This window comes from Protopterus annectens, chromosome 9.part0 (genome assembly GCF_019279795.1).
Source record: "Protopterus annectens isolate FY-2018-M chromosome 9.part0, PAN1.0, whole genome shotgun sequence".
NCBI classification, from domain to species: Eukaryota; Metazoa; Chordata; order Ceratodontiformes; family Protopteridae; genus Protopterus; species Protopterus annectens.
This window is the reverse complement of record NC_056743.1, coordinates 630,189,894-630,214,868: the sequence shown is the minus strand read 5'-3', so window position 1 is coordinate 630,214,868 and position 24,975 is coordinate 630,189,894. Positions and strand designations below refer to the sequence as shown.

The 24,975-nt window shown below is 35.9% G+C and overlaps 1 protein-coding gene across 1 annotated transcript in view; it reads left to right on the top strand.

Annotated features, from left to right (window-relative positions):
* Positions 1 to 24,975, top strand: part of NOTCH4 (notch receptor 4) — a 563,400-nt gene that overhangs the window by 264,904 nt on the left and 273,521 nt on the right. The window contains exons 11-13 of the mRNA XM_044083199.1: positions 3,041 to 3,274; positions 4,671 to 4,863; positions 13,074 to 13,219. Of these exons, the coding sequence (XP_043939134.1) occupies positions 3,041 to 3,274; positions 4,671 to 4,863; positions 13,074 to 13,219 (573 nt within the window). The remainder of the gene's footprint in view (positions 1 to 3,040; positions 3,275 to 4,670; positions 4,864 to 13,073; positions 13,220 to 24,975) is intronic.

The window sequence follows — 24,975 nt, the reverse complement described above, 5'->3', positions numbered from 1 at the left end:
ACCTTCCATTAGACAATGCTGTTAAATACTTTAACTCTAAATTTTTAACCATTCTAGACTACCATGCCCCAACTCGAATAGTAAGAACTAGGTCTAAACCTGCCCCTTGGCTCACCAAAATTGCCAAACAAAAAATCCTCCAAAGAAACAAACAATGGACTACCTGGCGTACAGCCAAAAACCTGGCAGATCAACTAATATTTAGACAACTAAGAAATGAAACTAAAAAAGCCATATTGTCAGATAAAATAAACTATTACTGCCAACTCCAACAGAACAACCAAAACAAACCTCAAAAATTATGGTCAGGTATAAACAAACTCCTGCACCCAGGTCACTCAATCACACCCTCCCCCTCAGGCTCCAATCTCCTTAGCCCCAACCAAATTGCCAATTCTTTTGACACTTTCTTCACAGACATCATTCAATCTTTGGCCAATCAGCTATCCACTAACACTGCATCTCCTTCTAATATTATCCCTAATAGCCCCCCAACATTTCAATTCCAACCTGTTCCTACATCCTTTGTCTGCACCCTTATCAAAAAAATTAAACCCACCACCGTCTCTGCTGATCTATTACCTGGAGAATACCTGCAAAAAGCAGCCAAAGCTATAGCCTACCCCATATCCATCCTCATTAACAGAACTATTTCTGAAGGAACTATTCCACTTATTTGTAAAATCTCACGTCATCCCCCTGCATAAAGGTGGTATTTCCAAAGATTTTTCTAACTAAAGGCTTATAGCCATATTATCCCCTCTGGCTAAAATCATGGAGAAGTGCATTCATAAGCAACTATTAAACCACCTCTTAGCAAACAACCTATTAGCTACCTGCCAACATGGATTCAGACCATTTCACAGCACCTCTTCTGCTCTTCTTTCCTTCACCAATGTCATTAACAAAAACCGTAATAGCAACACTCTTTCCTCAGCCCTCTTCATTGATCTGTCAAAAGCCTTTGACATGGTCAGCCACCAGCTACTCATAAACATACTTGGCAACTTCTCACTGGATCCACTTGCTATACAATGGTTCCAATCCTATTTAATAAAAGGCAACAGGCTGTACTATGGGAAAACAACTTGTCTTTCCATTTACCAATTGCCCTTGGAGTCCCTCAAGGCTCCATATTGGGTCCTCTCCTCTTTTCTATTTTTACTAATGACCTACACACTGTACTACCTCAAGTCACCTGTATCCAATATGCAGATGACTCTACACTAATATGCTCAGCCTCCTCACTTTCACAACTGCATTCCCTTACCCAAGACACATTTAACATAGTAGAGAATTGGCTCCTTCAACGGTGTCTCATCCTGAACCCAAAAAAAACAAAAATGCTACTATTTACTCCCACCCGCAGAGTCCCCCCACTACATTTTACAATCACATCTAGCAATGGTACAATCATATCTCCAGACTCTACTACAAAACTACTTGGAGTACTAATTGACAACCACCTCACCTTTGAGCCATATATTAAAAACACTATAAGAACAGTAAACAAAAAACTAGGCTCCCTTTACAGGATCAAACCCTTTCTTACCCCACTAGTAAGAACCACTATTGCCCGGACCCACCTTATCTCAACCCTGCTATATGCTTCCCCAATCTATACCAAACTATGCAAAAGCAATCTGAACAAGCTGGCTAGCTCCTACAATGATATTGCCAGATTTGCAACTGGTTCTACCTATAGAACCCATCATTGTAACAATCTTAATCAACTAGGGTGGTTAGAATTGCCAAATCTTATCCTATCAAACCAGTTAACTATTGCCTATAAGATACTGTTCCATCCTACATCTACTCCAATACTAACCAATCTAATCACCCCCTACAATAACCTGAAAACCCTGCGCTCTTCAAACAAAATAATGATAAAGATATGTAAAACCAACAACCTCGCAGGAGATTCTTTATTCTCTAACATGGTGGGTAAAACCTGGAACTCCCTCCCTACTGATCTTACCTCCCTACCTTCTACTACTCTATTTAAATCAAAGCTCAAACCATACCTTAAATCACACTGGCTATGCCCCTCTGCAAACCCAGACTAACTTCCTTGACCCTATTCTTCTCACTCACACAAAACTAGCTATTCCTTTTCTATTAACATCTTTGTCTGTAAAACCAACTGAAATTTCAAATAGTGCTCAATGTTACTTACCTACTGTTTTTGGTTGTATGTATATCCAAACATGATTTGTTAGCTTAGAATACCTTGAATTCCTTACTCTTAAGCTAAAATGTATTTACTCTTAAGCTAAAATGTATTTACTAGTATTCTCTTAGCTAAAATGCATTTACTAGTTAAACTTGTTAAATCTTATAATGTACTTATGCTATTGTGATCTTTTTCTTGAATGTGGAGCTTTTTTTTTCTCCCCGGGCCTCCACTGAAAATAGACATGTATCCAGTTGGACTAGCCCGGTCAACAAATGTAAAATAAAAAATAAATAAAAAATAATAAATATTGACATAAATAAATAAAGTTAGCTACTAAAAGATCAGCCACACCAAGACTGTCATAAAGTGTGAAACATGCTTGAAATTCCATATCAGAATCTGATGAACAGTGTCAGATCAAGGTGCTGTTTCTGTAAAATGTTTCTCAGTTGCAAGGTCTTAAATTATCTTTTAAGTGATAATGCATTGTGTTATTTGCAATGAAATGAGGATATTCAGGTAGAATTGCCTGGTAATTCTTAGAATTACTTCAACTACTTTAATTCAGCTGCAGAGTTTGGTTTTCAAGCTGCCTGTCTGGTGTGAAGACAACAATTGCATCCTTTTGATTTTATCATGCCATCAAAAGGGAATATGAAACCTGCTGAAGTGCCGAATCCGTTACTGAAATGATTTATTTTAAACTATAGTGACACATGCAAATGCAAGCTGAGTAGTGTCTTTGTATTGCATTTCTCACAAAACTCTAATAATTGTGAAGAAAACACTAACAATATTTATAACCATATTACTGCTGCAAAAGAAAGTAAGACTTTTGCATCTTTCTTTCTCCCCAATGTGCAGGATTTGAGGGTGAGCTGTGTGCAGAGGATATTGATGAATGTCACAGTAACCCATGTCACTACAGTACCTGCGTAGATGGAGTCAACAAATTCAGCTGTATGTGTATGATAGGATATACTGGCATTTTATGTGAAACAAACATAAATGATTGTTTCATTAACCCCTGCAGCAATGGTGCGACCTGCAGGGATCTTGTAAATGGCTATGAGTGCCTCTGCCATCCTGGATCAACAGGTATGTATCTTATTTCTCATTGTTACTCAGAAATTGTCATAGTTTTCTCCTAGCAATGTACACCTGAAATTCTAGAACAGAATTATTTCATATCTGATCGGTCATTCAATGGCCATTTTATTAAAGTCTACATAGATAGGACTAATCACCCTTATAAAGCTTTACTGATACAAGACATATAACCTACCCAGGGGTCTGACACATTCAGAGTTGGTTGCGTTAGAGAAGGGATACATCAGATTTCCTTCTCCATAGGTCTGTGTCTTTGCTTACAATGGAAGTGTAGTGGCAAAGTACCCACAAAATGTTCATTGACTACAGTTTGGACAGGCATTCCAACTAATTTGACATTGCTTAAAGGGTCAGTAATTCACCTACCCAAAGTGATTTTATTTAATTCATGTTTGCAATGAAACAGAAAACTCATGTGATATTTAACATGTGATGCTGCATTGATAGATGCATGTACGTCTTCCAGGCTATAGTAAATACCTAACTTGGCATTCATATTCTCAAGCTGAAATAAGTGCTTTTGATTACTCATGTCTAGAAAAAAGATGGCATTCATCAAGTGCCTACCTTTCAATCCTCCTTTAGGGAAGTGGTTTCAGCAACTCACTTGCATACATCTCAGCTCTTCCTGATTTTGCAGAATGTATTTGATTTTGTCATATATATTTGCCTTATAGCTTTGACTTTATGGTAATTCAATGAGGATTATACTCAGCCAGTAATGCCAATTCATACAAACCCTGTTAGTCTATTAACTTTTTTTTTATATTTCAACATTGTCCCTGATTTGGGGTCTTTGTCTCCCCATTATTTTTCTCTTTGTAAATATTCTTGAGTAAAGACGTTGACAGGTACGGCCACTTGTGCCATTCCACACCATCTCAAATTTATATAGTACTTATGCAAATTACTCACCCTAGATGAATCCAGACTGACAGTGTACATTGACACAGAAAATAATACTGCATCATAATGTGGCATATCTAGAGATAAGTCTTAGGCTTAAGAGAAAGTGTATGTCAATCATGAATGCCTAACAGCAGTGTGGCAAATGTTTATTTGTTAAATTGCTTTATGACAGAACAGCCCCAATGCAACATTGCTGTCAAAGATGCTGTGATTTATGCAGTATGAGATGGCTACAGCAACAGAAGCAAGCACCAGTAAATCAGTATCTTCTAAATTAATTTCTTCATTTTGATGCCTGGTGTCCATAAGCCCTTTTATGAACTGACGTGACTATGGTCACGATGGAGGGAATTTCTGAAATCTTATGTGAAACATGAAATTACTGTTTGACTACAGAAATAACACTCACAGTGTCAGAGTACTGTGACAATGGTAAATGTGATATTCCTCAGCTGTGACTTTTCTAATTACCCAGGTATCCACTGCGAAGTTGACATTGATGAGTGTGGGTCACAGCCTTGTCAAAATGGAGGAGAGTGCAAGGATCAGCTAAACGGGTTCTACTGTGTGTGCTCAGAAGGCTACTTTGACCCATACTGCACATCACGAACAGACAACTGCACCAACAATACCTGTGCACATGGACTGTGTAAGAGTGATTCTTTGGGGTAAGTACTATATCTACCAACAGGACTGAATAGTTACTGTGTAACTTGGCAGTATGTTTGAGTCTCTTCATTACATTTGTTTTTGTCACATTTGTAAGGTACTGACATCATCTCATATACTGATGAATACCAACTGGAAATTTCCATATTTCATGCCCCCTTTCCTTGAACAGTCAAAGCCATGAGGACATAGGACCATTAAAAATTAAAAACCCTTGTCCATCCCTGATGTCGGCCTTAATTATTGCCCCTCTTGGCTAACTCTCTGCCTTGGTGATGAGGGTAATATTGGATAAATTAGCTGAGAAGGGCTGATATTTGGCAGGCAGTTGGCAGGAGGCAAAACATCAGCACAAAAACTGAACTTAAAAAAAGTACTGAAGCAGCTCTGCTCACGACACTTCAGCTATCAGTGTTTCTTGAAGACCACTCCAGTTAAAAACAGACTGACTTATCCAATTACTGAGATTTCAGAATGAAATAATATGCATAATATAACTGCCATTGTGTCCTAACAGAAGTGCTTAACATTTTAAATGCATATGTTGAACAAATAAAATGGAAATTAGTAATCATTTACTGAAAACAGGTGCATATGTTTTAGGCAAAGTACTCCATACAAAGGAAATAAAAGTATTAAAATACATATTATCACAAGAATGAGAAAGAAAATGACCTATAATTCTTCCCGGTACCTGATCAGAACCTTTGTCTGGACTAAATATCCCAACAAGCAGAAAGCAGTAAAGCAATAGAATTAAGCTCAAAAGAATCCAGAAGAGGTTAACAAGATATTGTGCAGATTTTGAGGATGAGGATCTTGAATGTATTTACCATGAAATATTGGAGGAAGACAGGAAATGCAATTACATGCATAAAGATTTCAAAGCTGATTATGTTTTAGAACATGAAGGGATGTAGAGGTCTGTGTCATCTGGCAGGCTTTCAGGGAGGGGACGTCAAGACTTCTCAGAAGTCAGCATTCTTTATGGTTTTAGAGTAGGAATCTCCTGGAACAACCTGTCAGCACAGATGAGAAATGAAGAGAACATGAACATATTTAAATCAATGTAAACAAGTACATGAGTCATCCTGTAGTGGGAAAAGTCTGGATCTACCTGGTCTTGCTACAATGTTGGATCCCAACACAGACAATAATCACAATAGTTGATATCAAAATTTAATAGATCCAACTGTGACTCCATTATACCCATTATTCTTAAGGGTAATTTCTAGTCTGTACTGGAATTCCTAAATAACTTACAATGCATCTGTTTATAAGAAAATTAAATAGACTCTTAAGTACTAAATAATAATAATGGTCACAGTAATGTATTTAGCTTGTTTTACTCAAAAATATACTAACTCTGCCAAGTTAGACCAATGACGGTTTAACTGTGAATAACTGATGGAATGTATCAGTCAGTTTTATCTACAAACTGCCTCTATGCCCACCCTTAACAGACACTTTCTAAACTATATAAACCTTAGATATTTGATTGTGAACAGAAGAATAAATAAATAAATCCATAAATAAATAAATAAATACTGTCCACAGTGATGGTTTTCATCAAATAAAGTTTCTCATCTTTTTGTTTTTGTATGTTGATCACTTTTCAACTTTTCATCTTATTTAGAAAAGTGCATCATAATATAATGGCCCTGTGTGGAGATAGTTTTCTTTGTAAATGATTGACCTATACAATGGACAGTTCAGTGTTGACTTTTCACGTCAGTTTCTTTTCATACGTGTGCCTACATTAATATTGTTGTTGAATATTATTAATGGACCAAAATGAAAACATCCTGCTAAAAGTGCAAAGACAAAAACAGAAAGAAAAATTAGAGGAAGGTAAATAATAGTAAGAAAAAAAGAAAACCTGGTGTGTGAATAAGGAATGACAGAAATAAAATATGAAACTGAAAAGAAATCACAAAAAAGAGAGAATAAGAAAGAAAGAAAGGAACAAAGAAAAATAACCAGGCCAAATAATTATATAAAGCAGGTTTGGCTCCTACAGCAACAGCAGTAATACTGGAATTCAGAAATACAAGTATAAGGTTTTCTCCCAAATATAGTTGTCAACAACACGCCACAATAAGTTAGCATCATTTATGACAGCAATAAAGATCCCAATCTTTTCATTTATGTGTGTGTGTAGTTAGCAGGCGAAAGGCAAAAATGTATTTATTTATTTATACTTGGGTAACCTGGTTAATGAACTGATCCATGGACCATTTTACCAATAACACTGGCTGAGAGGCAAAATCATTCTAGACCTATAGGTAAAAACAGGCACAGGTATTCTACAGGTACTGTAAAACAAGTAAAAAATGCAGGCATATATAAATAAAAAATAAATAAGTGCATAACATATAAAATACAACCTACAATATTTAGTGGTTCAATAGTAATTTTTCAGCTACTTCGTAACTAAACCATTTCACTCCTACTATTTTAAATATAATAACTCCAAAATTATACAGCCTTAGGGGTAAAATGAAACTTCCCTGCCTCCTCTTCTACAGTCTCACTGAAACAGTCCATCTAGTCACATAAATGCATATTGAATAGAACTTATTAACTCCACTGAGACTAAACTCAGTGTGATTAAATGCATGTGTTCTACATTTTGCTTAAACCAATACATTTATTTAATGCTCCATAGTGCTTTTCATTGACATGTGCATCCCAGAAAGTATTAGCCAAAATCACTTTCAATACAATAACAATATACTTAAAAATAATAAGCATGCTGACTCCAAACCACAGCCAAGCATGGCCAAAACTTTTATTGACTCAAGAAGGTGGGACTTAATCAGTGGTTCTCAGTTTGCAAAAGTTGACATGTTAGGACTTGTCTGACTGATGCAAGAATGTCAAGAAAATATAAAGTGAATTGCTACAGAATGAATAGTAAATACCACTACCTCATTGTACTAAATGTTTAGCAATTCATTAGAAATGAAGACCAAAACTGACATTCAAGTAGGTTGGAGAAATAGATGGTCAATATTCCTGTATGGGACATTTGTAATAGTAGAAATATTACAATTTGCAGATCTCCTCTACTTTTAGGATCAAAAATACATCTTAATTTTCTTAAATTTGTGATGAAAACATAGTTTGGTATCTGCAGCACTTTACTGTGTCATCTAATAATATAAAAATAAGACTCTACAGCAGTGAGTTTTTTATCAGTAAAATGAAATGTATCCATGTATACTTACTGTATGCATGGTTTGGTTTGTCCTGCAAAATCTTACATTTCCTAAAAAATGTCTCATTTTGGGCAGTTAGACAAGTATCAATCCAAACATAATCTTCTTTATCTTACATCCATTTTGTATATGCAAGTTAATGAATTAATTTGGCTTTTTTCCCTGCTAAACATTAGTAAAACTGAATTTTAAGCTGCACGGTGGCATAGCTCGTACTTTTTGGTCAATCTAACACAGTGTATTTGTTTGGCCTTTCTGGTGTGAACACTTCCAGCACAATAATTCCCTACTCCATCAGTGGTCACATGGATTAGCTGCATGCTTTGCTAACTTTAGTCTGTAATTGACTAGGTAAAAATGGTCTATTATGGCACGTATAGATATTCAGTGATATGTGACAGGTTAATATTTAAACAATCACCATACAAGATGAGGTTAATATGAATAATAAGCCCAATTCCAAAAGCTTTGCTCTCAATGTAAGTGACTTATTCTGGTATAAGTATGTCCTGATTCCAAAATATTTATTCTCCATATAAGTGAATTAATTCAGTGTAAGGCCTATTTATAAACAGGCTTATGCCTTTTCAGGGGCAACCAAGGAGCAATGTCTGATTAACTGACTTGCTTTAGGTCATAAAGTAAGCAAACAAGGGCTGAAGGAATCAAACCTTGTACCAATTATATTAGTATTTCTTCATATTTCACATAACAGTTCCTTTAACAAACAATGTGATCCAGATAGCTGAGCAAAGCATTATGAGGTGTGGTAAAACACACAGGTGTGTGTTATAAATAATATTATCACTTGAATCAATTGTTAGGTTCTGCATTCTTGAAAAGTTCCGGTACTGGTTCAAAATAATTTACAATTTGCATATTGAATCATGATATTTAATAAACATCCCACTGATCGTGTACATATAAAATATATTTGAAATACTTTTTTATATTTTTGAACAAATTCAATAGCTTTTTATATTTTTGAACATAAACACAATTAGCAATGAGAATAAAATCCCAGTTAACTAGCTTTTGCTCTAGCAATTTAGCACAGTAGATTAAAGATAGAAGATGTAAATAAGTTTTATCCTGTACCAATTAGCTTAATTCCTTCAGTCTCATTTTGCCTGTTGTATGACTCTGAGGAAGTATTTTAACCCTTAAAGTGATCCCAAGTCTCGACTAAGATGGTACCAAAATAAAGTAATACATAAACAAACAAAGAAACAGACAATGTGTGTGTGTGTGTATATATGCATATACATCTACAGCAGATGTTGGGTTAATAAGTAAATGTGTGCATACCTGTTGAGTTTGTGTGTGTGTGTGTGTGTGTGTGTGTGTGTGTGTGTGTGTGTATCTACATAAATATATATATATATATATATATATATACATACATATATATATATATATATATATATATATATATATATACACAACACACACATACATACATACATACACACACACACACACACACACACACACACACACACATATATATATATATATATATATATATATATATATATATATATATATATATTAGGGGCTGCTGTGCGTAGAGCCTAGAGAAAGTACTGCACACAGTTGGGTTGTGTCTGCTGGAGTTGTACCTTTAACAGGAGATGTTGTATGCTTAGCAGGCAGGCTGCAAAGCATCCATAAGAGGTAAGTGAATCTTAAGGCACATAATTGCCAATACTAATGGAAGAAATCAAATTCCTGAACACTGGGTCAAAAGGAGATTCTTTAGGGAGCTCTATGAAGGTGTCTTTGAAGTCTGAAGTCTGAAGTTTAGAAGTTATCCGTAACATCCGAAAGGGTTAGGAATTAAAAGAAATTGCCTTGCCTGCATGATAAAGTCTGTCGATAACATTAACTACTGCTAGTACTGTTTTGCTTTGGGAAATCCCTTTATGAAGGAATACTGCAACTGCAAAAATACAGCAACTTTGTTCTGTTTTCTAGAAAACCTGTTTTAAATGGAAGGGACTCATTTCTATTATTTCTCTTGTCTTTCTACAAGACAGATTGCTGTTTATTATCCCTGTGAACAGACCATATCTAAAAATGAGAAAACTGTTTGTATGGTCTGGTTTTGTCTTAGTCAGCAAAACAGAATGCTATATTGGTAGGAATGTGGGCAGAAAATTATTTCTTTACAGACTGTGAATTTTAAGCTCCCTGAAAGTGTTCTGCTTAAATTCCCATTCTGAGAAAGTAAGGTAGCTTTCTTGGTTTGAGTGCATCTTTTGAAAATGATACTTGTTAAATAGACAATTGACATGGAACACTGATTCTTTTCAAACTGTGTGAGAAGAATTAAAAACTGTTTTGCTCATATGTGTATCGACTCTGACAAAGGCTATCTTAATGGAAATGACAATAGCTCTCTGTAACCGGAAGAAATGTCCTATAACCGGAAGAAATGTCCTATAACTGGAAGAAATGTCCTATAACCGGAAGAAATGTCCTATAACCGGAAGCAATGTCCTATTTGCCCCTGAGAAGTCACAACCTTCATGTCATTTTTAAAATTATTTGAAGAAGTTTAGTAAATTCTTCACAAATTTTTTTGTAGAAATGGAATACACAAGACAACTGGGCCCTGTAGCCATTTATGCCTCATTGTTATGGATCTAGTTCACATTGTTGACTTTTTAAAAAAGTCTAACTTCATATGGTCGAGACCACATGATCAACATTTTAAAAAGTCAAAAAAAAAAACAAGCTAAGAGCACATTGGTTTTGCAGGGAGGCAAGCCCCATTTCACCCCCACATCAGCTTCAAATTATATATGCCATCTCCTAGATCACACTACAGTGGTGAAAAGGGCTAATTCCACAATCACCTCTGTACAGCAATCTTAGTGCAAACAGCTTGACTTTTTACAATGTCAATCATATGGTTTTGACCAGATGAAGTTCAATATTTTAAATATCAGTCGTGAACTAGACACACCAGTACCAACCCATAGGTCTTATCTTCTTTTTAAGGAGTAATAGACCAGTCATTCTGGAGGTGAATTTATGAACACCAATGAAAAAAGAGTTTAGTCACTGACCAACATCTGTTCAGTCCTTCAAAAAAGAACCTCCGATAACAAATATTAACTATGATAGTTCAACTGTCCACTTCACAAAATCTGGCATATTCCTGAAGAAACTTGGAGAAGAGGGTGGCACAGAAGCACATATAGTGGCAATTACAATATGTCTGCTTAGAGAAAACTGGCCCCAAGATGAGAGAGCTGGAATATCATCTTCACATTTGACCAAGGACTAACTATAGACCTTGGGATGTTGATGCACACATTTATAATGAATTGAATCAGGAAATTCTGGCAAGTGCTAGAGCTTCACCTATCGCTCGATTCTTTAAATTTTATATCCAGACATTTAATATGTACTCAATAGTAAGGATGTTTGTAAAATTTCCCTGTGAAGGACTACTGGAACTAAACAGCATTTTGGAAAGACTGTTGTAAATTAACTGGATTTATTTATGTTACTTCCCTGTATTGTTGCAAGAAATATTTGCTCATCATCAATGAAAAATTAATCTTTTCTAAAAACTTAGACAGCTGTTTGCATGGACGGTTTTATTTGTGTAAGCAGTATAGAATGTTATATGTAAATATATATATATATATATATATATATATATATATATATATATATATATATATATATTAATTATACATACATACTTTATTTTTTGATTTCTAACTGCATGTTAGTCACATAGTATATAGAGAGTAATACAATATTAATGAGAACAGAGAAAATTATAAATTAATTTTCTAATACAGTACATTTTAGTTATGGTTTATATAGAGAGAATACTAAAATATTAAAAACAGAAAAAAATTACAAATTAATTTTCTAACACACTGCATGTTAGCCACAGTTTACATAGAGTATACTAAAACATTAATGAAAACAGAGAACATTACAAATGAATTTTCTAATACAGTACATTTTAGTTATGGTGTATATAGAGAGAATACTAAAATATTAAAAAAAGAAAAAATTACAAATTAATTTTCTAACACACTGCATGTTAGCCACAGTTTACATAGAGTATACTAAAACATTAATGAAAACAGAAAACATTACAAATGAATTTTCTAATACAGTACATTTTAGTTATGGTGTATATAGAGAGAATACTAAAATATTAAAAAAAAAAAAAAATACAAATTAATTTTCTAACACACTGCATGTTAGCCACAGTTTACATAGAGTATACTAAAACATTAATGAAAACAGAAAACATTACAAATGAATTTTCTAATACAGTACATTTTAGTTATGGTGTATATAGAGAGAATACTAAAATATTAAAAAAAGAAAAAATTACAAATTAATTTTCTAACACACTGCATGTTAGCCACAGTTTACATAGAGTATACTAAAACATTAATGAAAACAGAGAACATTACAAATGAATTTTCTAATACAGTACATTTTAGTTATGGTGTATATAGAGAGAATACTAAAATATTAAAAAAAGAAAAAATTACAAATTAATTTTCTAACACACTGCATGTTAGCCACAGTTTACATAGAGTATACTAAAACATTAATGAAAACAGAAAACATTACAAATGAATTTTCTAATACAGTACATGCTAGTCATGGTATATATAAAGATAATAAAATGTCAATGAGAACAGACAGTATTACAAATGAATTTTCTGTTACAGTGCATGTTAATCATAGTTGCTCAGAGCACAGGAGTTCATTCATACTGTGGTCGTATGACAGAAAAGCTCATCAGTGGTAGACAGATTATGAAAAAAGTAACGAGAAAAGACGATTCCATATGCCATGCATACATTAACCATGGCAATGCTGTAACACCTTATTTTCTTATGTTTTATATAGACGTGTTGACTAGGTCAGCATAATTCAGAATCCTTATTTCTGAACAATAATTTCAGCATGCTAACAGTGACTTTTTCTTTTTTTTTCAGTTTCCATTGTATATGTGACCCTGGCTGGAGTGGTCAGATGTGTAATAGCAACGTGGATGAATGTGAGTCTGACCCATGCCAGCATGGAGGCACATGCCAGGATGCTGAGAATGGGTACAGCTGCACGTGCACACAAGGGTTTACAGGTAAGGAACTTGGCAACAAACAATACAGATTGCACAACTTACTTATCATTACTTCAAAACTGTCTGAAGGCATGCAATTTTAATTTAATTTTTTTTCCCGAAAAATTACTATGTCTACTAAATTCATAAAGGTGAAATTAAATAAGGGAACACAGTTTGATTTTCAGTTATGGTATACTATTAAAGGGGAATATTCAGCACTGAAAAGGTTGAATTCACATCCAGTCAAGGTCATAGTTTGCATTAACATTTAACTCACAGTGCAATTTTGTGCAACTGTGCAGAATTCTAAACTAAATAAATCTAAAGTCTGAAGTTTATAAACATGCATTTGGTGTGATTTATTTATTTATTTAATCTGTGTAATTTAAATGTGTTTACTGGGGTAGAACACTAATCAAACAATGACCAGTTACAGGTTCAGTCCAGAATGTAATAAAACAATGTACAGTTTACAAAGAACAGTGATTTACATTTACAAGTTAAGTACAGAAAATCTGACAAAAATATATACATAGAAGATCTAACAAACCAACTAAGTGTACAGTTAGAAAAGTGAGCTAGAAAAGGAGAAGAGAGTAAAAGCAGGAGGAGTAGGGATGGTGGAGATATGGACAGTAGTAACTAGGATAGGAAGCTAATAGGGACCAGGAAGATGAAAGAGGGGACTGGATTATGTGTAGAGGATTAGATTAGGTGTTGTAATGGCGTGATAAACCAACTCACAGTTTGGGATGATTGAGTGAGTTAATTGAGTGGATCAGGTATGTGGGAAGTGGATGAAAGTATATAGTTGGAGAGTATGTTTAGGTGACACACTTTAGATGGACAGTTGCATTCAAACTGTTTTAGTATGTATTGTTTGAACTATAGCCTGAATAGGTTGTAAATTGTAATTTCTTTAGCAAGTGCCTGATATGGTAAGAAAAAGTGTCATAGGTTGACTCAAGTGAGTTAGCTTTGCTGTTAAAACTGGGAAGTGCTTTGAGGTGAATCAGCTAGATTGGTAGAGTGTAAGGTATCTCTTAACATTTGGGATAACCACTAATTCCATTTGAGATGAGAGATTTCCCTGTCAAAAGAAGCTGTAAGATACAGTAATATTTTACATTCCTTCCCACTGAAGCTGTACTATTGTAGTTACCTGATATTAGTTGGAACTGAGAAGAGCAGAGAGAAACTCCTCTTCTCACCTTCCACTGAATATTAAGGAAGTTTATGTGTGATATTTTTAGCTTTTGTACTAAGAGCAATTGGATCCCAACTTTTTGTCAGTATTCTACAAATCAACATTATTTCATGACACTAAATTGTATCGAACCAGTTCATTTTTATTCAAAAGAAAATAATAGTAAATAATTGTTCTAAGCCAGAGAAAAAAAATTAAAATCTATATAATTATAATATTTTAATCTCTAGTGTCTAATATCGCTAAATCCTTCCCATTCTGCTTGCCTCCATTACTGATTCTTTTATCCTAAATTGTGAGATACGGGCATTTCTTAATTATCTTAATTATCTTAATTGACTTGGCACATTCAAAATATAGCTGTTCTGCAAAGTGTATTTCCATACTTTTCTATGTTTGTGCTGCAGAAAAATAAAACACATTGCTCCTTTTACTTAGTTCCTTATTCCTTCTGATTCTACACGAGGCTTGTTGTATTCTCTTATCAAAATGTAACTTGATCAAGTTAAAAAAAATAAATATATCTGAAAATGTTCTTTCAAATATTTAAAAACACTTGGTACCTTAATTATATCCAAATATCTGCCACTACTTTCTCACCCAAGAACACTTTGTATAGTTAAAAAGATATGTGCTGGATTGCTTAGTCTTGTTTATAAAACACTTTACAATCAATATTCTTATGCTACCTCATATATACATCACAAATTTGTAACTGTATTGCGAAGGAAATGCAAAACATTTCAATAGTTCTGGCAATATCTACTTAATTTTATTTTATTTTATTTATTTTATCTTTGCTCACTGGGATAGTCCCAATGGGTTGGTAACCCATTTTTAGCAGAGGCCCAGGGGAAAAAGCTGCACTACTTCCAGAGAATACATAATCTAAGAAACTACAAACATAAGCTGAGACAACATAATAACCCCGCAGAGAATACATAATATAAGAAAATACAAACTTAAGTTGAGACCTTCAAAAAAGTCCCGTAAGTTACAAAGTATACATATGTAATATGAGAAAAATACAAAACATATGATGAGGTGATCAACTTTCACACCTTTGGTTGATAATAATCATAAATGTGCTATAAAAGATATCATACAATGAGAGAAACAGCATCACGGTTATATACAAAGAACACTATAATTAAGATTTAGACAAGAACAAAGCAAGGAGTTTGTTAGGAGGGACTTAAGAAGTGTTTTAAATTTTGGGGGGTTAGCAGTGGTTAGTATACTGTATGTTGGGGGGGTGAAATTCCATGTCCTGGAGATGCGATTGGAGTAGAGACAATCTCCATAGAAGTTGTTGGCCTTAGTGACTTGTAACAAAAGCTTGTCAGAAGATCTGAGCTGCTTGTACTGGATTAGAGTTTAAGTAGGTCTTGTGGAGCTGGACATTTTTTAGGTTGATATACTATGTTGTGGGCTATTGTAAGCTGGATGAGTACAGGAAGGTTGGGTAATTCCAGTCAGTTTAGTTCTTGTAAAGCATTACAGGGATGTGATATGTATGGGGAGTTATTAGCAAATCTAGCAACCTTTTTATAGCAAGCGTCTAGTTTAGCTAGATCATTTTCTTTTTTTCAGGTTGGTGAAGATGGCAGAGGCATAGAGGATGGGAGGCAGGAAATGAGTCCTGGCAATAGAGTATCTAGTGAAGTCGGTGAGATATGGTTGAGATCTCTAGAGAGAGCCTAATTTTATGTGTACTTTCTTTATAATGGTTGACAGATGCTTATCAAATTTCATGTTGTTATCAGTTGTGACACCAATTAGCTTGCTGTGTGGTACTGGTTCTATCTTGGTGTTATTAGCTGAATAGATTTGGAAGGGTGAGTGGTGGTCAGAGGGCTTAATATTTATGGAGATCATTAGTTTTTTTCTTACTAGGATTCAAGATTAAGTGAGTTAGCAAGCCAGAGAAAGTATGCTGTTTTTTTGTTTTTTTTTTCTTAAAGTTTAGAGAGGAAAGGGGCTGCACAGATGAGTGTGGTATCATCAGCATATTGTATGATTGTGGCCAGATTTGTAGCAGAGTGGAACTTGTTAGTAAATATATTGATAGGAGTGTACCTAGTGTAACAGGTAGTGTAGGAGAGAATTAATTTTGCCATTTTATGGCTTGATGTCAGTCTGATAGGTAGTCATGGAACCACTGAAGGGCAGAATGGCTTAGTTTAAGAGACAGAAGTTCATGTAGAAGTTTTTAGTGAGAGTCTGTATCAAAGGATTTGGACATGTCTAGGATTATTGAGGAGACTAGTTGTCCACTATTTCTGAGATGGTTGATGCTGCCTGTAAAGCTTAACACAGCTGTAGTGGTGCTGTGGTTGGGTCAAAAGTCATGATGGGTGTTAGAAGATTATTAGAGAGTAGGTGATTCACGAGTTGGGAAGGAATGCATTTTTCTAAGATCTTGGATAGGGGTAACACAACTGTGATTGGTCTGTAGTTAGAAAGGTCTGTACATGTCCCCCCTTTGTGTATGGGTATTATGGGGTCTATATAATTTTATCAAATTGCTATTCAATAAATAGCAATTCATCAAACCACTATTTAATGGACGGCATTTCAGCGAACAATGAAATCTTTCTCAGGGTAAGGAAGCACTTTACCAAAGGCACACCGGAACAGAAACTGCACAAAATCAAACCCACCCAAGTGAGGGGTCTCGCCCCCCACAAACCACCAACTATACATACTGACTCCGAGATTGCACTATGGTGGGGAAAAGGACAAAGTTGTGGTGTTGGCCAAGTGCTTCCTTACCCTGGGAAAGATTTTGTCATTCACTGAAATGACGTTCGCTAAATAGAGTTTCAATGAATTGCTATTCACTGAATACCAATTCAATAAAACAGTATAGACTCAGTATTATGTAGGAAGTTTTCCAGATTTTGGGAACTTGATGCTCAGTTATGGAGTTATTAATCAATATAGCGATTGGATAGGCTATGATGTCAGCAGCTATCTTAAGATAGTCAGTGGGTGGTTTGTTGGCAGCTAGGGTGGAAGGTTTAAGTTTGTGGAGCATTCTTTTTATAGTACTAGTTTAAATGGGCTTAAAAGAAAATCTGTTGGATATTTCATTGTGTTCAGTGGGGATTTTTAGCACCATAGTGCTATTTGTTTTGGTTAAGTTTAGAATGGAATTGATTAGGTATGTATTGAATTGAGTGGCTATACTATATAGTGTATTTTTGGTTGGAGGGAGTCAGGGTTACAGATTGGCTTGGCTGTAAGAGCTGATTTACAATTGCCCAAAATTTTTTTGGGGTTGTGTTGGTATTTTTTGGGTTGCTATATAGTAGAATCTTTTGTCATTTTTTTTACCTTTTTTTTTTAATTTATTTTGTAGTTGCTGGTAACAGTTTAGTGTGTCTAGGCTTTTATGGGACTGATACTGTGACCAAACCTTTATCTCTGGTTCTGAGAAGGAGTTTTGTTTCTTTGGTTAGCCATGGGGCATAGTTTGCCTTTGTTCTTATGGTTCTAAGGGGGGGGGGGGGCTTGGCTGTTTAGTATGTCCAGGAAAGTAACACTAAAGTATGACACTGCAATGTCTAATGGGAGTGAAGATTGGGGGGGGGAGTCCAGTCACACTGTTGCAAGGTTGATATGAAGGTTTGGGGAGAGAAGCTTTTTAAGTTATGTATGTGCCTAAATATTGTGCTTTACGTGGAATGTAGATTTTGTCAGAGGTGGTAGGTGGGTATGTGGTTGCTTAAGCTATCTGAAAGACGTCCTGACTGACTGACAAATGGTTTATTGGATAAGGTCCAATATGGTATTGAGTGTCTATTTTTTTTTTTTTTTTTTTTATCTATCTGAGTTGGGTTTTATTAACTGGGAGAATCAGTGTAAGTGTATGAATTTAATGAGATTTTCTGAGGTGCAAGTTAGCCATTCTAAGTTGAAGTCACCGATAATAATGGTTTCCCGTGAAAAGTGGAGGAAGTCTTCTATTATGGTAGGTTCATTGCCAGGAGGCATGTACATTGCTATGATGATTATGAATTTGCTGGGTTCAATTCTAGTCTAGAAAATAGCATCTCAGCATGATTTAGTTTTGGTGGGTGTAAGTCCAGGTATTTGAGTTTTAGTGTGTTTTTGTACATTATTGGTATGCCTCCTCCTTGCTTGTTTAATCTGTCTGATCTATGGATGTTGTAGCCTTGAGGTAGAATGTCATTGCTACTGAGGGTTTGAGCCAGGTTTCAGTTAGGACTGCTGTGTCTGGGGAATAGAGAGAGGGGATACATGCAATTCATGAATTTTATTTGATAGGCACCTAGGGTTCATATTTAGAAATAGTAGATTAGATTTTGTACAGGAATGTTTGATACTAATATTAACGCTTTGGAGGGTTGTTGTGGGTGGAATTTGTTGATTGGCTTTGGGGCCTGGGTTTGGGTGGATATCGCCACTAAGCTTAATTGTTTAGTAAGTCAGGGTATTTAAGCATGTTTGTTTTGTTTGTGGGGTGGCTGGGGTGGAGGGTGTTTGGGTATGTATTTGTATGCAAATACTTCTATTGTGGTGGAGTTGAAAAGGCTTGATGCTATATTAAAGTGTGTGATTTTATTGTAGTGTAATGTGGGGGTAGAAATGGTGGGGGATGGAAGGACTGAAGAAAGTAGATGCTGATAGAATGTAATGGCAGAGAATAGGAGGAGAGCAATTAGGAGAGTAATGTGTAATCGAAGCTAATTGGCTAGCTAGTGGGAGGTAAGATATAGTTCAAGAGGGTTTATTAGTAAGAGGAATGGTAGTGATTTGAAGTAAATATAGCTTAATCAAAGAGGAAAGTGGTGATTGTATGGGAAGAAAAAGGCTAATGAGAGGGCTAGTATATGTATATATTATATTGTGTAGGAGGGGGAGGATTAAGTGTATAGATCTAAAGAGTATAGTATGTGGGTGGTTCTAGGAGCTTTGGGTTGTGAGTCATTAGTTTAAGGGTTGTAATTGGTTGGTCTTAAGTGGGGGGGGGGCTGGCTTGTTTCATTTAAATGTATGAGTAAAAGAGGTGAATTGAGGGTAAGGTAGGGGAGCGGAGTGAGTCCAAGCAGAGTGAGAGTGAATGGAGCCGGTTGAACCACGAAGCTGGACCTGGCAACCGAAAAGCAATCAGCCAACTTAAATACCATGCACAGGTCAGTACTGATATAAACTCTTCTAGTCTTCAAGTCCCCTTTTATGTTGTTATGTTAATTTCATGATTTTTTTTCAGTACTGTGAAATACAATGTGACCACACAGAGATGTAACGTAACTATAAAGGGGTGAAGGAGGAAGGGAACCTAAGGTAAAAACTAAGATGTCCAAGCAGTGTGCACGCCACTAGCCTAGCATTGCTTCAGAGAGCAACAGATGGTTGAGACATACACTGCAGGCACTTGGTGTTAGACAGCTTGAGATGCAATGTTGATTTCGCTAGGGGAGAAACAATCGCTGAGCAGTGAAACAGGGAATGTAAAAAGAGGAAACATAGACTGTTTAAGAGGGAGAGTTAGAGGAAAAGTTGGATATAAATACATTATCAATCAAAGTTCTACATTTGTAAAATGAGCAAAAACAATTATAATATTAATTTACATTAAATGGGCCACAAACCAGACAGATGCAATTGAAATGACTGTGCATATAATCAGTGTAAAAAGATCTAATATAGTAGTGGCTAGAAAGAATTGAAACTAGCAGTAAAAAAAATACTAGAAAACTATATATGACTTTAATGCTTCACAGCAATGTAGACTTGGCTACAGCAGCAGAGAACTGTAAAGTATACTAACATTTAAACATTAAATGCATTGATTATGAATTGAAAATTGGATGAAAAAGGAGGCATTATTTACTAACGGCTAGAAAGGTGCTTGGTATGACATCTGGACAGAGGAAGGATGACAAGGAGACATGGTGGTGGAATGAGGAAGTACAGGAGAGTATACAGAGAAAGAGGTTGGCAAAGAAGAAGTGGGATTGTCAGAGAGATGAAGAAAGTAGACAGGAGCATAAGGAGATGAGGTGCATGGCAAAGAGAGAGGTGGTGAAGGCTAAGGATAAGGCATATGAAGAGTTGTATGAAAGGTTGGACACTAAGGAGGGAGAAAAGGACCTGTACCGATTGGCTAGACAGAGGGACCGAGCTAGGAAAGATGTGCAGCAGGTAAAGGTGATAAAGGATAATGAGGGAAACATACTCAAAAGCGAGGAGAGTGCATTGAGGAGATGGAAAGAGTACTTTGAGGGGCTGATGAATGAAGAGAATGAGAGGGAGAGAAGGTTGGATGATGTAGGGATAGTAAATCATGAAGTACAATGGATTAGCAAGGAGGAAGTAAGGATAGCTATGAAGAGGATGAAGAATGGAAAGGCTGTTGGCCCAGATAACATACCTGTGGAAGCATGGAGGTGTATAGGTGAAATGGCAGTGGAGTTTTTAACCAGATTGTTTAATGAAATCTTGGAAAGTGAGAGGATGCCTGAGGAATGGAGAAAAAATGTTTTGGTACCGATTTTTAAGAATAAGGGTGATGTGCAGAGCTGTAGTAACTACAGATGGATTAAATTGATCAGTCACAGCATGAAGTTATGGGAAAGAGTAGTGGAAGCTAGGTTAAGAAGGGACGTGATGATTAGTGATCAACAGTATGGTTTCATGCCGGGAAAGAGCACTACAGATACGATGTTTGCTCTGAGAGTGTTGATGGAGAAGTACAGAGAATGTCAGAAGGAGTTGCATTGTGTTTTTGTAGACTTAGAGAAAGCATATGACAGGGTGCCTAGAGAGGAGTTGTGGTATTGTATGAGGAAGTCAGGAGTGTCAGAGAAGTGTGTAAGAATGGTACAGGATATGTACGAGGGTAGTGTGACACCAGTGAGATCTGCGGTGGGAGTGACGGATGCGTTTAAGGTGGAGGTGGGTTTACATCAAGGATCAGCTCTGAGCCCTTTCTTATTTACAATGGTGATGGACAGGTTGACAGACGAGATCAGACAGGAGTCCCCGTGGACTATGATGTTTGCAGATGATATTGTGATCTGTAGTGAGTGTAGGGAACAGGTGGAGGAGACCCTGGTGAGATGGAGATATGCTCTAGAGAGAGGAGGAATGAAGGTCAGCAGGACTAACACAGAATATATGTGTGTGAATGACAGGGAGGATAGAGGAATGGTGAGGATGCAAGGAGTAGAGGTGGCGAAGGTGGATGAGTTTAAATACTTGGGGTCAGTAGTTCAGAGTAACTGTGAGTGTGGAAGAGAGGTGAAGAAGAGAGTACAGGCAGGATGGAGTGGGTGGAGAAGAGTGCCAGGAGTGATTTGGGACAGACGAGTACCTGTAAGAGTGAAAGGGAAGGTCTACAAGAGGGTAGTGAGACCAGCTATGTTATATGGGTTAGAGACAGTGGCATTGACAAAAAGCAGAAGTTTGAACTGGATGTGGCAGAGTTAAAGATGTTAAGATTTGCACTGGGTGTGATGAGGGTGGACAGGATTAGGAATAAGTATATTAGAGGGTCAGCCCAGGTTGGAAGGTTTGGAGACAAAGCCAGAGAGGCAAGATTACGTTGGTTTGGACATGTGCTGAGGAAAGATGCTGAGTATATTGGGAAAAAGATGCTAAGGATGAAGCTACCAGGTAACAGGAAAAGAGGAAGGCCTAAGATAAGGTTTATGGATGTGGTGAGAGAGGACATGCAGGTTGTTGGTGTGACAGAGCAAGATGCAGAGGACAGGAAGAAATGGAAACAGGTGATTCGCTGTGGCGACCCCTAACGGGAACAGCCAAAAGAAGATGATGATGATTTACTACTAGCTATGAGCCGGCATACATAAATATGACATACAGCTGATTTAGCAGCACTGTCCAATATTAAAAATGGCATTGTCTGAATGTTGCAAAAGATAATAACTTGTATGTATCATGCTTTTAGTGTAATGCCACATGGTAACAATTAGAGGTACAGCTGCAAATTCTCTAGGGTACTGTTTAGGACCAAGAAAACTTCACACAATAGCTTATATATTGGTCAGCTAGTGATAATGTGAACAATTCAGTATTACTTAATGCAACCTCATTCAACTAAGTACACTAGACTTGTAGCTGCAAAGATGGAATTACATTGCTCATTTGCAGTATAAATAACCTGTACAAAACTAAACCATTTCTAGTGTTAAACACTGACAAAAGAAACAGACCTACATGGTGAGCACACTACTACAGAGAGGCTGAGCCTAGAAAGCTACAGAGTTCCTAGTTAGAATTACGGAAATGGCACCCTTTGATTCCCAGGTATAAGTGACCTTTGTTTGGATGCTGAAAGGGGGAAGGGCAGTAACTAATCAATGTGGTCTATGAATGAATGGGACTGAAAACTTTAGTATAAGACACAAACGCTGAAAAAAAGGCTGAACCACGAGGCAGGACCTGGCAACCTAATAGCAATCAGCCATCTCAAATACTATGCACAGGTCAGCACTGATATAAACTCTTCTAGTCTCCAAGTCCCCTTTATCTTGTTATGTTAATTTCATGATTGTTTAATTTTTTCTCTATACTGTGAAATACAATGTGACCACACAGAGATGTAACGTAATTATAAAGGGCTGAAGGAGGAATGGAACCTAAGGTAAAAACTAAGATGTCCAAGCAGTGTGCACGCCACTAGCCTAGCACTGCTTCAGAGAGCAACAGATGGTTGAGACATATACTGCAGGCACTTGGTGTTAGACCGCTTGAGACGCGGTGTTGATTCAATTAGGGGAGAAATAACTGTGGAGCAGTGAAATGGGGAGTGTTAAGCACACTACTACAGAAATGCCTAGTGGAGAAAGCTACAGCTTTGCTAGTTAGATTTATGGAAAATATGGGAATAATTACTCTGTTTCTTCTTACTGATGTGAAATGATTAATTGGTCAAAATTACTCCTACATTGGTTAAACAATGCCAATATATATGGTGACTTAAAAAGATGAAGTATTTAGGTGTATTGATTAAAAAGGATTCCGTCACAGAATGTAAGGATAAATGGGAAAGATGAAACAAAAGAAAATACAAAAACTGAGAAGCTGGAAGCTCTTGATTATGAATCTGGGTAGCAAGATGCAAACTGTGAAAATGTTTTATTTTCTCTTTAGTTTTACACACAGATCAGGCATATTTATATGTACCAGAGGAGAAGTCATGGCTGGGGATTAATAAAGAGCTGAATGAATTTACTTGGGAGTGGTAAAGCACAAGACTGAAGTAGGAGAACTTGATTCAATACCGAGGAAGGTTCTCAACAGAAACTAGATTATTTGTTGTTTTGAACAGCAAAATAATAAATTGTTCAACATACATTAGCATTTGGATTTTCACTGATACTGGTTGTTTTTTGAGAAGTTTATTCTCCCCACAGAAAAGAATGTTTAGGATTACCTGTAGGGACACTTTAGAGCTTGACACTTAAGGTTTATATAAAAAAATTATATATATATATATATATATATATATATATATATATATATATGTTTTGGAAGCAGGTCTCTAAAGAAAATAACAACAACCATACAGAATATTATATTAATAAGGTAGTAGAAAGTATTCTAAAAACTAAGCCAACATGGGAATGGAAAAAGGACAACTGCAAGTAGGAGTATAGAAAATAGGCAAAAAGGGACTGGAATTTACTTTATAAAATTAGGAAAAGAACCGTGGTATCTGGAGCAAATAGCTAGGGAGGGAAAGGTAATAGAGTGGACTGATGCCAAACAGAAGTTTGAGCTGCAGGCCACAGACTGCCTTTCATACAAGTGATGGATAAAAGAGTATGGGCAAAGTGAAAGGGACAGGGGAATCCTAAAAATACCAGCTCTTCTAGAATTTTTGATTTGAGTCTTTAACAGAAGCTGCTATTAAAAATAGATACTAGAGCATATAAAATATTTGATGATAAATATAAGAATCAATCCGAAGAAGTTAGTAAAGTTTGAGAAGACAGAATGAAAATTCAGTTTACAAATGAACAATGTGAAGATATATGTATGGCTCCCAAGTGTGTAACAAAGTCCAGACAGTTTAGGCTTTCTGTTTGGAAGTGTTTCCATATGTATTTTTATACTCCAAGCAGACTTCATAGAATTTTTCCTTAGGTATACAGCAAATGCAGGAGGGGTGATGGAGGAGAGAGACAGGTAACTGGATTTTTTTTTTTTGAAATGTAACAAGTTGGTAGATTTAAAAATCTCAATACAGAGCACATTGGTAGAGATATTAACTAAGGAAATGATTCTTTTAAATAGGATATTGGATTTGGATTGCCTATTCATAATAAGGCCTTATTAAGTTTAATGCTGCCAAAAAAAAACACTCACTAGAAAATCAAAATATAAACCAACTGTAACTGATGCATTGAATATTGCAAAGGAGATAAAATACATGGAAATGAGATTCTTTGACGGAAGAAAGTTTAAATTATATAAAAACAAATGGAATTTGAGGGAACAATACGTGCAGAATAATATTCAGGAATAAGAGGAGTAAAGTTTAAGAAAAGGTAGGAATTGAGTACTATAT